Source organism: Marasmius oreades, chromosome 7, assembly GCF_018924745.1.
Source record: "Marasmius oreades isolate 03SP1 chromosome 7, whole genome shotgun sequence".
Taxonomy (NCBI): domain Eukaryota; kingdom Fungi; phylum Basidiomycota; class Agaricomycetes; order Agaricales; family Marasmiaceae; genus Marasmius; species Marasmius oreades.
The window spans coordinates 2505855-2522875 of record NC_057329.1 but is presented as its reverse complement, the minus strand read 5'-3'; the positions used below and the strand labels follow the sequence as shown (position 1 = coordinate 2522875).

The following is a 17021-nucleotide window of genomic DNA, read 5'->3' as shown; positions in this document are numbered from 1 at the left end:
GAGAACTTTAGCCCAAAACGGGTTGCGCTAACATCCGTTAGCATTCGGGGACACGTGTTGAGAACTTCAGCCCAAAACGGGTTGCTGAAATGAACCGTTCAACCTTAGAACCACTGCACCCAACTAGTGGGGTTTTAAGGCTTATGTGGCAAGCTAAACGATAGGGACCGCCGAGGCGACAAGATTTACTCAATGGTAAACACTTGCTGGAGAATACTGGGAGGGAGTTTGGAAGTGCTTGTAGCACACTGGAAAGGATACTGGGGCTGAGGACACTGGAATATTTGGGGGAACACTTGGGAACACTGAGGAGAGAGAGAGAAAAGCAGAAAGCACACGAGACAAAACACAAACGGAGGGTTTAAAATTACAAGGCTGGGGAAAAAGCTAGATACATGGTGGGTTTATATACTACTGAGCTATCTACATGGGGATAAGACTTAGCCAATAGGAAATAAGATGGAATAACCATGGAATGACTGTAAATGACTGGAATGGCTGGGAATGACTGGAATGGCTGGAATGGCTGGGATGGCTGGAATGGCTGGAATGGCTGGAATGGCTGGGATTGACTGGAATGACTGGGAATGACTGTGAATAACTGTGAATAACTGGAATGACTGTGAATAACCAAATGTCAAGGTTTCTAGAATGGCAAGGATGTCCAGGATGCCCAAAAATCGATTTCTGGGGATTATTTGCAGCTGGACATGCCCCGGAAAGTGAACGATTCGTGACATTACCCCCTTTTTGAGGCCAAAATTTCCTCTATGATAGGAAATTCAGCAGAGGGCTTGAGCAGAACCTTGATATTCATGATTTCCATCCCTGAAAATTAGTTTGGAGGTTGATGAGAACATTACTGACCATGTTCAAAGCATCTACATGTCCAAATGGCTGAGGGACTCAAGTGGAAAATCAAAAATATTGCAAAGATAATGCACAACTCACAAAAAATCCAAGATATTTGGCATTGGAAAGTGTTTGGTTTGCCACTATGGAGATTCTGAAAATCTGACAGTGTGAAAACTGCAATTATTCATGAAAAACCGTACCAGAAGCCACGAAAAAGGACTACTTGTGGGCGAAATTTTGCTAAAATGAGTTCTGTTTGTGCTAGAAATTTGAGAGATGATTAGAAAGGCGTTCGAGGACCTTGATAAATGTTCCTCGACGTCATTCCGTCGAAGTCCAGGCTGGGGACGCTTTGATCTTCGTTCTTAAACACGAAAATCCGCGTTGTTCGGCGATTTCGGCGAAGCACCACTTGTTGAAGCCACACGCGGTGAATTGCCGGTGGCTGTACGACTTTGCCGGACATCCGCGTCGACGAAATCGTGAGAACCTTGGACCATATCCATTTCGCCGCGGCTGCACTGCCACTAATTCCGGCTTTGACTGGTACCACCCTGCTGCGCAATCGTCGTCGTCGTTGCGGGCAGCTTTCTGGTGCGTGTATTTCCACCCAATTCTTCTTTATTGTTCTTTTAATAATTATTTTCAGTTTCCTTGGTTCGAAACCCTTCAAACTGGTGCAAGGACCAACGATATATTGAAAGACAAGAAAGATAGGGGGAATTGGGAATACTGGAACACGAGGTGAGTGTTCTAAATGGCGACTGGATGTCCGATAACGAGGTTTTGCTACGTGCAACCTCATGGGGCTCGCTATGTGCGACCTCACCCAGTTCGCTTCGTGCGACTCTGAATTAACTGGTCTATCTTCAGATATCGACGAGTGGGTGACTAGCGAGCGACTTGCAGGGTACGAGTACGAGGGAGAACGAAAGTGTGGAGGGAAGGGAATAGAGGGTGGACAGCTTGCAAGGTACGTGCTGGTTCGATCTTCTTGCTTTGTATTACTGACATTACTTGATATTTTCGTAGCAAATCCACAGGAACGCCAAACCGGATAAACGAAAAACGGTTGAAGCGTTACAGGGAGTATCGAGGGGGAACGGAAGCGTGGTGGGAAGGAAATCGTGGGTGGGTGGTAAGTACCGTCTTCAAGGTACGTTCCGTTTTGATTTTCTTGGTTTACAGTGGTGGTCCAACTTAATGTTTTCGCAGAACCGTTAGGAACACGACAGAACATATACCAGAGAGGACGAAGAACGGCGAACCAGTAAAACGGTAACGAGGGTGAACGAGACTGCGGGGTGGGGGGAACAATAGTCGAATGATAATACCAGTCATCTAGGTACGATTTTACTGGTATTTTTTCACTCGCGATACTAATTGTCTCCGTATTTTTGCAGTTTAGGGTGTTACTGATCACGAAGACTGCGCCAACGCTGCGGCGCCGTGTAGAAGTGGCGATCAAGAACAATGTTTTCACCATGACAGTGATACACCAAGAAACGGTCGTGTATGGGACAAGGAGCGAGGGCGGGCAAAATTGAGGGGGGACGGGAAGGAGAGTGTAATCGCAAGGGGGAGACCAACATGAGTTCACTCCGAATGACTCAGTTTGACGATTCTCTTCACGAGATCGTCGCTGCCGATTATCTTTATGACGTTGCTGTACTTCCTTAGTGACTTTCAACGACGAGAGGCGAGGGGTGAAACGAAGGGGAATGGTTGGGTCCCGTACAAGTAGATCAGTAGGTCTTTTTTGTTCTATATTTTCGTATCCGCACTTAATGTCATTTGCAGCAGCGATTTTACGTTCGCAAGGGTGCGATGACGTGATAGCATAGCAAACAAGTTGCTGCAGAGCGAAGAGCGATAGACATTGAAGAATGAGAAGGCACGGACGGATTGTGGTACGTTGAACATATCGTTTGTGATCTTCGGGTTCTTTGGTAACACTGTATCTCTTCACTAGGTATGACAGGGAAGTGTATACGTGGCGAACGATGGCAAGAATAAGAAGATAAAACAAATGATAGCGATAATGCAAGACTCGACTCTCGGGTAGAGCTGGCGAGGGGAACGAGTGACTATAAACGCTATAAACGGCGGTGGGCAAGACTGGCAAAAGCAAGATGCGATTAACAACGTCCCTTGGTAACACGGGGGAGAGAGGCGATGTCAACGGAGGAAAGTCAGCGGGGAATGAACACTTGGAGAATTGGAGAGTGAAGGACACAGCTGGAAATAGAGCAGGATGCGCAGTGAGTTGGTATGTGTTTTCTTCACCGTATTCAGCGTAATCGTCTGACGTATAACCTTCATTATAGGTCTCGTCTTCGACTACGCTGTCCTCGATATCACCATACTCGACTTCCGAAGAATAATCCGGGTCTGGACCTTCGGATGGAGGAAGTTCGTTGGCGCAGGCTGAATGGCTGTCATCGCCACGGTATTCAGCACTGTCAACGTGCTCATTCTCAACATTCTCATCAGGTACGTCGTATCCGTTATCGGATTCACGGTGGTAACTGATTGGAGGCTCAGGCCCTTCATACTCGACTTCCGAACCATAACCATGATCTTCAGCGTCGTAGTATGGACCATCATCGAGCAGCCGTTCTTCAGCATCTTCTGAGTCAGGCAAGTACTCTCGAGAATGCCCTTCCGAATGCACGTTGACGTCTGGATATTCACCAGAGCCATCGGGTTCGTCTGGGAAATCAGTTTCGTCTTCTACGAAACTGTGGTGGCTTTCGGCATCATGGACAATGCTTGGACAATGTTCTTCGTTGTCTGCGATAGTGTCGAAGACGTCCGCGGATTCCATTCCATTACCAAGCTGATCAGTCAGCTGTTCGTTGACGGAATTGCAGGTGCGTGCTTGACTGTTTGCCTGCTCCAAGTACTGACTATCATCTGATGCATAGCCGGGCTTAACATGACTCTGAGCGGGATTCGGAGAGTGCTCCCGAGTTGATGACTGATTCGAGTCATCATCGGAGTCAAACAGCGAATCAACACTTGCGAGGGAGGGCGAGCGAGATGTGTATGGGGAGGAGGGCGAGCATGCAGAGACCAACGATAGTAGTGACGGAGTTGGTGAGGGAGTGTAATGAGGTGAGGGAGAATGAGGAATGTTCTCGACAGCGACAGTTGACGAACGAGTTGTGATAGGTGGTACAGCCGTCATTGATGAAGGCTGTTGCTGGCGAGGAGGGGGAGTGGGAGGTGAAGGGGCAGTCGGTACTACATGGTGAGTAACATGTTCGTTAGACTGTGCTTCGTGCCTAACTGACTCACGTTGACGTAGACCAGACTCGTTGCAGAAATTCACAAAATCGGCAATTTCTGGTTCAGTTGCAAGGTAGTACAACCGGTACATGCGCTGCCAGACTTTAGGACCTGCATGGGAACAAAGATATTGTTGAGACTCCTTCGGTAAGCTTTTGAACGTTGTCTCAAAAAGCGAACACATCTCAGCAATATTCTCTTCAGGTGAATATTGGTTAACATCACGGTACCCGAGGTCTTGTAGCATTTTTGTACAAGCCTCTCCGAGATATTCGACATCTCGTGCAACTGTGCTCACTAGGTGTGAAGACAGTTGTGGGTGACGAGGGCTCTCGGGGTAACATTGATGAGCTTGAGGGGGGACATGGTGGGGGGAGGGGTGAGAGGGACGAGATGAGGGATGAGACAAGGGGCGGGGGGTACTGGGGACAGGATGGTAGGTGAAACTGGGGGGATAGATATATTCGTAGCTACGATAATTCATGTTGAATTATGTAGACATGAAATATAATGCTGTTGAACACTGTAATGGGGGAACACAAGTTTTTACAAGGGAGTAAACCTTTCGAAGGCGGTTTCAGCCTTGTAATTATGAAATGAACCATTCAACCTTAGAACCACTGCACCCAACTAGTGGGGTTTTAAGGCTTATGTGGCAAGCTAAACGATAGGGACCGCCGAGGCGACAAGATTTACTCAATGGTAAACACTTGCTGGAGAATACTGGGAGGGAGTTTGGAAGTGCTTGTAGCACACTGGAAAGGATACTGGGGCTGAGGACACTGGAATATTTGGGGGAACACTTGGGAACACTGAGGAGAGAGAGAAAAGCAGAAAGCACACGAGACAAAACACAAACGGAGGGTTTAAAATTACAAGGCTGGGGAAAAAGCTAGATACATGGTGGGTTTATATACTACTGAGCTATCTACATGGGGATAAGACTTAGCCAATAGGAAATAAGATGGAATAACCATGGAATGACTGTAAATGACTGGAATGGCTGGGAATGACTGGAATGGCTGGAATGGCTGGGATGGCTGGAATGGCTGGAATGGCTGGAATGGCTGGGATTGACTGGAATGACTGGGAATGACTGTGAATAACCAAATGTCAAGGTTTCTAGAATGGCAAGGATGTCCAGGATGCCCAAAAATCGATTTCTGGGGATTATTTGCAGCTGGACATGCCCCGGAAAGTGAACGATTCGTGACAGTTGCCCTGACATCTGTTAGCATTCAGGAACTACAGTCTACATGTGTTGAGAACTTTAGCTGAAGTCAAGTCCACTACCTAGCTCAATTTGCATACACATCATGTAGTAGGACTTAGTATGGTAAAGCATTTATTTTAATTGAATTTACAAGTTGGTTCTCAATCTAACGGAAGACAAAAGAGATGTACTTAGACTATTTTTCTTGTTATGGGCGCGGCACTTGTTCTCGGTCATTTCGGTATCGCGATATAAATCGTAAAAGACCTTAAAAATGCATATTTATACAATTTTAACACTTATGAGTTATAAATTATGGGATTAATAGGACTAGAGTGAGCCCGCACTTCTAGTTAAAGCATGAGCCTCTACAAGAGACTTTATCCGTACGAAATGTACAAAATTAGGAAAGATGAGAGACTTCGCTGAAGTTCAGAAAACTGTACGAACTTCAGGAAGCAGCCGTTTAAAAACCTTCGTTCTTGTATTGGAAGGCCTCCTCTTACTCTTGGAATGCTCATAGCAAACATAGGGATTTTATTATACAATTTATTGAAACTTCAACGAAGTCTGGTTGGACTGCTCAGATATTGGAATTCTCGGATATAGAAATCCAAACAAGGATAAAGGAAGGAACATCCGATTCTCACGAACGGAAAACAGAAAGAATAGGAATTTCTCGGAAAACCAAGGAAGCACGGACTTCAGCGAAGTGCACGTGTTATTTGATTTCAAGAAGGAAACCTTGGGGACAGGGCCTAGGATCGAGGCTAGATCTTCTCCAAAAAGGAATAGAACAGGAACAGGAAGAATGGATACGCCTGAAACAGGGACTCGTTCCCTAGGAAAAACAGGAGAATGCGGATATGTCGGGTACTTCGGCGAAGTCAAGTCCCTACATCGCAACCAGGAAACAAGGAATAGATATTCAGTTTAATATTCGATTGGGCACTTCAGCACATAAAACTCTTGTATTATACCCGATTAAGCGAGTTTCTGTTTGACTGAAAGGGATTTCATTATTATTTATTAGTTTCACACACATTTTGGACTTTTACTATTATTTATTAGAAAAACCGTATATAAGGAGGGCAGGAAAGAGGGATTTCCCCCAGCAACCTACGAGAGGAGACACAGTTCACCTACTAGGATTCGCTCGAGATTTGACCTTTGCCCCAGTCTTCACTGAAGTTGGTGTTCTGTGTTTGGAAGGATAGATTAGATTATTGCAATTGAATTTGGTATTGGCATATTGTCTTGGAATTGAACTCTGGATATTGAAGTCAATTTGGACTTATATTGAATTTGGATTGCTATTGTCTAGTTTGGATATTGAACTTGAAACCAAACTTCAGCGAAGACTTGTAAAAGCTTTGTTGAAAAGTCAGATATCGAATTTTGGGATTTGTGAATCATATTGTCACCCTTGTAGTGAAAGAACCTTGATTGAAACAACTATAAAACCGAAGAACCCCACATATTCTATCTTTCTTGGTGCCTCTTAGTGAAAACTAAAGCCTTAAGAATACCGACCTCCACCCCTTACACTTGTGTATACTCTTCTTGGTGTGGTTTTGGTTTGCGCACTTCGTGCTTGAGGTGTGTTTACTAGCCATATTTGGTGGTGTTACACAGCGTTATTATCTGGTGACCACCGCAGGGGGTGGTATTACTTGGAAAGAAAGAATTCTTGAAACCGTACACTTCGCAGAAGTTAGCTTCTAAGGAGTACAATTGTTCATTTGGTTGAGATCAAACCGAAGTACTTGTCAAAATTGCACCCAGATCTAAGAAAATAGATAAGGGAAAAGCAGTTAGCACTTCGCGAACGAGATCAACACAGACTTCGAGCGCTGCAGGAAACTTAGAATTAACCGAACATCGAATTTCTAAGATCCAACAGGAAAAAGAATTAGAAAAGCAAGTTGCTCTTCTAAAGGAAAATATACAATTGCAACAAGAGATTAATAGTCTCAGACTTGCCTCATTAAGGGATAGAGCCTTAGCAACTACTTCGGCTGTATCTATTTTTGAAAGAATAAGGAACTTCGGCGAAGAAACTGAAGATCCAGAAAACTCTTCGTCACAAGTTAGAGAAGGAACACCGGAACCACCGGTACCTCCAGCGAATACTCCAGTTTCAGAACCGGAAGATATTTCGGACCCTTTTCAATCTTTTGAGAGAGACTTAGATTTTAATATTGAATTATTGAGTGGAGCTAATATGGCAAACTCAGTAAATACAGAAGGACCAGAACCACAGGAAAATGTGGTTCGACCAGTGAAACAGTCATGGATGGACCTCACAGCGGAAGCTAGGGAGGTCTTGAAAGGAGACAAACATAAGATGAGATTACAGGTCTTTAGTAAAGACCGTCCGGAAACGTTTGAAGCTTGGTTGACTGCGCTAGAAGATTATTTTCGATGGAATAATATCGAGAATGATGAGGCGAAGATCAACATCGCAATGACACAGATGGATCTGACCACCCGAGAGTTGCTCGAAGATGTTATTGCCTCTGCAAGAGGTTACGACTGGGAGCTTTTCAAGGATGAGTTGCTTCAGGAATTTCCTGAAGCGCAGGATAGGAAGATCGGCTCAAGGGAGCGTCTTCTTGCTGTCTGTGAACGAGCAAAGTACATTCCGTTCGGTCATACGTCGAAGTTAGCGGCATTTAATAGAGAATTCAACTTAGAAGCTAAAAAGTTGAAGAATACTATGCCCCCCGCTGATTACGAATATTGACTTAGTCTCGTATTATTTGAATACATTGGAACCAAGATTTGCAGACGAGATTAGAAAGCATTTAGTAGCGAAAGCTATGTCTGAAATGCGAAGGGACACTGACATTCGAGAAAAGCTCAAGAAGCGTCAGGACCCTTGGACAATCGATGAAGTCCAGGAAGCTGCAATTACAATGTCAGCTACCATGGTTCAAAGTGTTTATGCACCAGGACTTGGAGTTTCGAGTAGAGATACTTACTCAGGTGTCTCCCCGGAAGGCCTAAATAGACTTCATGGTGTGAAACAGACAGCGGATCAGTATGTTCGTCCTCCGATGCCGGAGACACAGGATAGAAAAATAAAGGATGAATGGGAACACAAAGTATCAGTATCAATGGATACCTACAATGTGAAACTTCGCGAACTTGGACACCAAGTTTCCGAGCAGAGTAAAGCAACTGAAAATACCAATCGGTTACTTCTCGAAGTCATGAAGTTAGTAAAAGTTGGTGCAAATAATGGTAACCAAAGTAGTGGAAACCAGTACCAGCGACCTAGTGATCGACCAGATCGGCCGCGCAATAATAACGAGACTTCGGCGAAGTCCAACTGGCTGGATGATCTTCAGTGTTGGTTCTGTAGCAAAGAAGGGCATACCGCGAGGGACTGTCCAGAGCAAGCGAAGTTGCTGGAAAATGGAATTTTGAAAAGAAATTCCGAAGGAAAGATTGAGTTGAAGGACGGAAGTCGACTTCCATTTGTAAATGTGAAGGAACCCGGTCCTACTCGTGCAGAGAGAGTGTTGGCAATTGCCAAAGAAAGAGGATGGCTGGCCGCAAGCTCTGCAGCAGCTCAAAGTATGTTGTATGAAGTAGAAGAAGAACCGACCGTAGTGAACAGTTTTCAGTATGCGTTAGAAGAAACGTTGAAAGAAATTGGAAGCGATGAGTCGCACGCGTTAGCGGTTCTTATGAAGAAATTGAATGGGCCAAAAAAACTAGGAGATCCGATGAAAGGGCAGGATAGAGAGGGCAGGAATGCTAAAGCCCTGAATACCAAAAAGACCCTAGAGGAACCTAGAAAATTGATACCGCAGGTTGTAATAAATACACCTAAGAATTTCGATAGATCCAGATATATAATTCCTCAGATGAGAGAGGAGGAAGAAGAAAATGGAGAGAAAACGGAGACTTCAGTGAAGTCCCCAGATAATGCGCGAATTGAAGAAATCGAGGAAGAAGATGTTCCTCAGGAAAGACCATTTGATCGTGTAAAACCGGTCGAAAGAATATTTCAGCCAAGAGACTATGCTCTCCCAAGGAAAGAAGAGCTTAAAGAAAATAGTTCTTCTAAGGAAAGGGTAGTTTATACTCGTGCTGAAGAGATCAGAAAGGCTGTAAGGCCGAAGGAATCATTATCCGACACGGATTGGAAGTCGGTAAAACAGAAAGCAGTCGATAGTATTGCAGAAAAGATTTTGCGGAAAGAAGTTGAAATTTCGGCAGAGCATGCTATTAAAGCCTCTCCGGAATTACAAAAAGCTTTGATGAGGAAGATTAGGAACCGAAGGCTTCCTAGAAGAAATGCGAATGCGTTCTTTAAAGAAGCCGGAACGGAAGAAAAGCTCGGACGAGACATTTTGTCAGGCTTCAGCGAAGATACTGAATTTGTCGATATCGAAGACGTTGAAGTCGCACAGACTTTCGAAATTTTGGAGGAGCCCCGAGGCCATCTTGAAGAAGGCTCGGTGGTACACAAAGACGCGGTAGAACAATATATCAGCGACCTACCTCCGGAAGATAGAAAGAAAGTGATAATCGTCGCAAGGGTTATGGATACCCTCCGATGCATTTTCCCTGAGATAAATGGTTCCAAGGAAGAGGTTGAAGCCGTCACTGACGGCGGATCACAGATAGTTGCGATTGATATGGTCGTAGCTGTTGGACTTGGTCTGACATGGGATCCGGAATCCAATATTTTGATGCAATCGGCTAATGGCCAACTTCAAAGAACTAAAGGGTTAGCTAGAAATGTGCCCTTCCGGTTCGGAGAAATTACGGTCTATCTCCAACTTCACGTTGTTGAGGAAGCGCCGTATCAAGTATTATTGGGTAGACCGTTTGATGCCTTGACCAATTCGAGTATTCAGAATTTCCCGGATGGAGATCAACATATTATTGCCACTTGTCCTAATACTGGCGTGAAATGTACAATCCCTACTTACCCGAGAGGTGGTGGAAAACGAATCCGTCCGAAAGTAAGGGAACCGGCACTGAAATCCGAAGATGCGGTTTCCGCGAAGTCCAGAAAAGAATACGAAAATGACGAAAAGTCGGAAACATTAAATTTTCAGTTAGCCTTGAGGAATTGCTAGATGATCAAGGAGAGGTTGCTGTTAGTTTTATATTTTCCGAGGATAAAAACATAAAAATAGAAGGATATAAATTGCCAGACTCTCGCCACTTCGGAGAAGAAGAGTTGGCGGAAGCTTTTGTATTGGCTAATGCAGCTAATTTCGAAGATCAGATTGCATCTCAGAAAGTCCAGGATTTTCAGAGATCAAAGGAAGAAAAAGGATATGCCGTATTTAGTGTATGGCGAGATAACATAGACTTTGAGTGTGGAAATCTAGATTTTCGCGGTTCCGAAGACTTCAGCGAACTTGAAGTTAAAGAAAAAGGCGTTGATAAAACGGTCCCTAATTTGAATTTGGAAAAGGTCTCAGTCTATGGAAAGTATAAACCAGTGCATTTGAAGGTTAGACCTCAACTTGCATCAATGCCAGAAGAATTTCGGGTTCAAAGGAATATTACAGGCGATCCGCTTGCGGAATTACCTGTATTGTCGAAACATCCACCTGAATATTCACCAGGCGAAAGATATACAAAGGAAAGAAAAGATGGCATTGACAAGAATCATTCAGAAGATTTCTTGTGGCCAGAAGAAAGAAAATTGTTGCATCATTTTATGCTCACTCAAGAGAAGGGTTTTGCTTGGACAGCAGAAGAAGGAGGAAATTTCAGAACTGATTTCTTCCCTCCTGTAAAGTTTCCAGTATTGCCTCATACTCCTTGGGTAGAAAGGAATATTCCTATACCTCCTGGCATTTATGAAGAAGTGTGTAACATTTTGAAAGATAAGATAGCAGCTGGTGTTTACGAACCCACTACTTCCTCTTATCGGTCCAGATGGTTTATGGTTTTAAAGAAAGATGGAAAAAGCCTTCGCTTAGTTCATAGTCTTGAGGCTTTGAACCGAGTTACGATTCAACACTCAGGTATTCCGCCTGGAACTGCAGAAATCGCTTCTAGCTTTTCAGGAAGGGCATGTTTAGGCATGTTGGATATTTGGGTTGGATATGATGAAAGGTTAATAGATGAGAAGTCTAGGGACTATACTACATTCCAGACTCCTTTTGGTCCCTATCGATTGGTTAAATTGCCAATGGGTTGGACTAATTCTGTACCTATCTTTCATGAAGATGTTTCATATATCTTTAGAGATGAAATACCTCATGTAACAAGACCATATATCGATGATGTTCCTATCAGAGGACCAGCCACAAGATATGAAACTTCAGATGGTTCATTTGAAACCATCCAAGACAATAAAGGAATAAGAAGATTTGTATGGGAACATTTTCAGAATGTAAATCGGATAGTTCAGCGCATGAAGTATGTTGGAGGGACCTTTTCAGGACCAAAAGCGTACTTATGTGTATCAGAGGGTTTAGTAGTAGGACACAGAGTGTCCTATGAAGGAGAAAAACCAGTAGAAAAGTTAGCGGAAGTGATCCTGTCTTGGGACCCAGCTAACTTTGAGAATAAAACGCATATCAAGTCTTTCTTGGGCACTGCTGGACAGATGCGGATGTTCATTAAAGACTATGCAAAGATCACTAGGCCGTTGACTAGATTGACAGCGGCGAATGTACCATTTGTCATTGGTGAAGAACAGATTGTTGCAGTTCGCAAAATACAAGAAGGTATTAAGAACGCTCCTGCTCTTAGACCAATTGACTACCTGAACCCAAGTGGAATCACACTAGCAGTGGATACTTCATGGCATGCTGTGGGATTTTATTTGTATCAAGTAGATGAAGAAAATCCTAAGAGGAAGTTCTTCAATTATTTCGGTTCAATTACTCTCAATGAGAGGGAAGCTAGGTTTTCCCAACCAAAGAGAGAACTGTATGGTTTGATGATGGCACTTAGAGCTACCAAATATCAGACCTTTGGTTGCAGGAATTTAACGGTTGAAACTGATGCTAGTTACATTAAGGGAATGTTGGACAATCCCAGCAGTGGCCCAAATGCTAGTATCAACCGTTGGATAGAAGAAATAAGGCTTTGGAAATTTACCTTAGTACATATTAAAGGTCTGGTTCATGGACCAGATGGATTGTCAAGACCGCCTCCGGGTGGTGGATCTACTGAGAGACCAGAAGGCTGGGAAGACTTCTTAGTAGAGGATGATGGAAAACCTGTTAAATTTCGAATGGGAGAAGGACAAACTGAGTCTCCTTTGGACTTTGAAATTTTCAGAGATGCTATTGATCCTAGATCAGGATATTTGACTGAGGTTGTTAATACCTCTGGATTAGCAAAGGATGTAGAGGATTTTGAAGAGGAGCTTCAAGAAGTTCGTGATGAAGACAGACTATGGAAATATTATTTTGAGTCTGCGCTCTTCAAGAAAGGAAAAGTAGTGAATAGCTATTCGCTTAATGAAGTGTTAGTTATTCCACCGGATATTGATGCGGATTGGTCAAGAGACCACCCATATGATGAACTTCACCGAAGTTCAGAAGGATTGAAACAAGATGAAGAAATACCAAAGATTATTCATTGGTTGAGAGACTCTAACTCAGATGTAACATCACAAATGAGTAGCTCAGAAAAGACGAATTTTATAAGAAGAGCTTTAAAGTTCTTCTTAGATGATGAAGGCAGGTTATACCGTAAGCCCTTAGATGATTCAAGTAACCATCGGTTGTTTGTACCAAAGGAAAAGAGAATGTGGATGTTGATGGCAGCTCATGATAACCTTGGACATAAAGGAATGTTTGCTACTAAAGCGCTTATCGAAAAACGCTTTTGGTGGCCACACTTCGAAGAAGATGTTGATTGGTTCGTAAAATCATGTCAGCCTTGTCAGGATAGAAGATTGGACCTCTTAAGGATCCCTCCTGTCCTCACACACACCCCTTCACTATTCCAGAAGATTCATATTGATGTCATTAAAATGACACCAGCTAGTAGAGGTTGCAAAAACATCGTCCACGGACGTTGCGCCTTATCAAATTGGTCAGAAGCAAGGGCCATTGCTAGTGAGAATACAAGACAACTTGCAGAATGGTTCTTTGATGATATCTTATGCAGATGGGGAACACCGGAGGAAATCGTTACAGATAACGCTCCTCAGATGATTGCCCTAACCAACTGGTTGCGTGATAAGTATGGTGTTCGTGGAATTCGAATTTCGCCTTACAACTCACAAGCCAATGGAAAGATTGAAAGAGCACACTTTGACCTGAGACAGGCCTTAGCGAAAGCGACAAGCGGAAATTTGAACCATTGGTATTACTTCTTGAAGCACATTTTGTGGGCAGATAGAATAACTACTAGAAAGACGTTAGGATGTTCACCATACTTCTTTGTATTGGGGGCGGAACCTATATTGCCGCTGGATATTGTAGAAGCTACCTGGCTTGTAAAAACGCCGGAAAGAGTGTGGACCAGAGAAGAACTCATTGGGTATCGTGCACAAGCGCTCGCTAAGCACCGTACTCATGTTCAAGAAATGGTAGAAAGGATAACAGAAAATAAAAGGAAGAACTTGAGGAAATTCGAACGAGATTATATGCATACCATTAAGCCATATGATTTTAAACCGGGTACGCTTGTACAAGTTCGAAATACTCAAATAGAAAAGAACTTAGATAGAAAGATGTTCCCAAGGTACTTTGGACCATGTATAGTCATAAGAAGAACCAAGGGAGGATCATATATCTTGGCTGAGATGGATGGTACACTCATGAGGGGAAAATATGGCGCTTTCAGAGTGCTCCCACATGTTACACGCTATCAACCCATTGAATTACCAGAAAATATAGACAAACTTATTCATATGTCGAAAGACAAGTTGGATCAGCTTGTAGAAGAAGAAGATGAAGTCGATTATGGACCTGAAAAGGATTATATCTTTGATAGGGTCCCCAACTTACGAATAAACGAAGAACAATTAGACTTCGCTGAAGTCTGAGAAATCAAACGGTTTTAGTTGGATCGACAAAAGGATCGGATTTATGGGCGCATCAAGCGCTACTAACATGAGTACAAAAGTGTCCGACTAAATGTATGGAAGTTTTGTATTTTATAAGGAAAAGAAAGGAATATTGTAAAGAGATCTAGGCAGAAACATATCCTCCCTTGGAAGTGGAAGCTACAGACTCTTTAGCCTTGCCTTTGTTGGTGAGGTCCTCTACAATGGACTCAGTATCCATAGAATCGTCAATACCTAACTTCCCAAGACGATGATTGTTGATCTCTTCGAGCTGAGCAAGGCTAGACTTGTACTGGCTATGAGCATGCAAAATGGTGTGCTGAAGGGTGATGATCTCAGTCCTCAAGAAGTTGGCGACGGAAAGGAGCTGTTCAGGATCGTATTTGGACATGTTGGCGAAGGGCAACAACCCTGCAACGTGAAGGACTCGAGCATGACCCTCCTCGCGGACGCGAAGTTGTTCTTCGCTGAAGTTAGAAAGATGGAAAAGAAAACTTGACAAGATTAGTGGCGTACCAGGGGTTTCCTCGGTCGTGTCAACGATGGGAGTGAGCAAACGAGCCCTCTTGTGGTTAGAGACCGGTGGGACGGAAATTCCATTAGGCCCAGACTATAGCAGAAATTAATAAAAGAATATCACGAAGTCGATACTTACTTTCTTGCTCTTGGTGATAGTCATTTGCTGAAGGGGCTTGTATTTGCCAGACACCTTCGCTTGCTTGGTCTTGGGTGGTGCATGGATAGAGGCGCTGACGCCTTCGGACTTGGACTTGTCAATAAGAAAGGGAATATAATGAAAGATTAAAGAACGTACTTTGGCACGGACAGGAGCATCGACAATGATCTCCATGTTGTCGTCGGACTCGACGAAAGCATTGGACTTCTAAGAGAAAGGAATAACATAGTCTGCAGTGAAGTCCATAAAAGACTTACCACGGGACGTTTGGTGGGCTTCGCCTTGTTGTGGAGTTTCTCCTCGGCCTTCTGGCGGAGTTTCTCTTCGTGCTGGTCGCGAGAAACAATGGCTTCGGCGATAAAAGCTTCATGAGCAGCATAAGATGGAATAGTCGGAACTCCAGGCACAGCCTGAAGTTTCTCGAGTAAGGCAAAGCACTTCTGAACGAACTCTAACGCTTCGGGATCCTTGCCAATGTGATGGTGCGACATGGAAGTAGACTGCAGCGAAGTTAGCGATTATCGCGGGAAATGGAAAGGTCGAGAACATACCAAGCGGCTGGCGATAGAGCGAGCTCCGGCTTCGGCCAGGAAGTGACTCTTGCTATTGAGAAGGTCCTCCATTTGTTTGAGGAATCCTGGCTGGTCGTGAAGGAACTCCGCGCGTCCACTCCAGTTTGGAATCTTGTTAGACATGTTAAACGATGGAAAGAAGGAAAGATTGTTTGATAAGGATGTCCAGAATTTGAGGAACCTTTTATACGTTCTTGGAGTCAACAGGGGTTGACATTTCTTTTGTTAGGGGAGAGGACTCCGATTTTTCCGTGAAATTTTAAATTTTGAATGCGGATAAATTCGTGAAGTTGCCTCGACAACCTAAGAATGGAATGGAACTACGCTGAAATTAGGGAAGTTGCCTCAGCGACCCAAGAATGTAATGGAAATACTGTGTAGGGAACAGGAATGGAATGTTGGTTGCTTTACGCATTTTCAAATTTCAGACACTTGCTACACTTTAACAAAGGAATTGGGATATGATAGATAGGGTCTACAGTTCTAGAGCGAGCTGGTAATTGGAAATATTACATTGAAATCCGTCTATCATCCCCTACGGAAAGATCAGAGTAAGTTTTCGGAGACTTCAGAGAAGTCTTGGAAAACTCACCTCTTCGGGAGTATAATTTATACTTCCTGGAAAAGAGTACCTAGCAGTGTTAGGCTCGAAGGAATAGAACCCATAGTACCCATGTTCAGGTAAATAGAGAGCGGAATCGGGGACTAAAGGAAGAAAGAAGTTAACTTCATACGCCCAAGCTTCAATGGCTCCGGGGATAGAAGCAACTTCGAGCTTAAGGAATCCAACTCTAGCCATCGCGTTGCCAAGTCGATTAAACACCTTGCGTGAAGTCGGATGGAATCGATGATTATTGAGTGGACCGTGATAGAGACGGCCTTGAGCAGGATCGAATAAAAGGATAAATTGGAGGTATGGTCCGTTGTGGCGGATAGCTACTAAGAACTGAAGTTGTATAGCCAACTCAGCTTCTCGCTCAGTAGAAAGAGGAATCCGTAGCACAATGCGATTGTCATCCTGGAAATAAGGAGGACCCCAATTGGAGGAATAAAATTGGCAGGATATGCGTCTTCAGCGAAGTTAGTGAAATCTTGGATATAAGATAAGAAAACTCACAATGAGCTAGCATGGCGTATAATTGTTCAATAGCCAACCTCATGATAGAAGGAAAGATAGTGTAAAGAAAGGATTTGATCATGGTAACCTCGCCTGGAGACTTCGGCGAAGTTCAGAATAAAGGGGTATTTTATCGGAATTTTCTAAAACAAGTTAGAGGGAAATTTTCTTATTTCACTCCAGAAAGAAAGGAATACAACATTGTATTTTTTATGCTGCAAAGCAGCAGGATGGTAGGAATACAAAAGAGTTTTAAAGTGACTCTACCACTGTATACTGAAGTCCGA

At 43.6% G+C, this 17021-nt stretch overlaps 2 protein-coding genes across 2 annotated transcripts; one reads left to right on the top strand and one right to left on the bottom strand.

The window, feature by feature from the left end:
* Nucleotides 1-1658: 1658 nt before the first annotated feature.
* On the top strand, nt 1659-2079 carry E1B28_011546 (uncharacterized protein; the record flags this gene model as incomplete). Its single annotated transcript, XM_043156596.1, has 3 exons — nt 1659-1828; nt 1888-2011; nt 2071-2079. 3 exons carry the CDS (start codon nt 1659-1661, stop codon nt 2077-2079), a joined length of 303 nt encoding a protein of 100 aa, XP_043006383.1.
* Nucleotides 2080-2274: 195 nt separating this feature from the next.
* E1B28_011545 (uncharacterized protein) lies at nt 2275-4393 on the bottom strand (the record flags this gene model as incomplete). The annotated part of the gene is made up of 2 exons (XM_043156595.1): nt 2275-2294; nt 2488-4393. 2 exons carry the CDS (start codon nt 4391-4393, stop codon nt 2275-2277), a joined length of 1926 nt encoding a protein of 641 aa, XP_043006382.1.
* Nucleotides 4394-17021: the final 12628 nt, after the last annotated feature.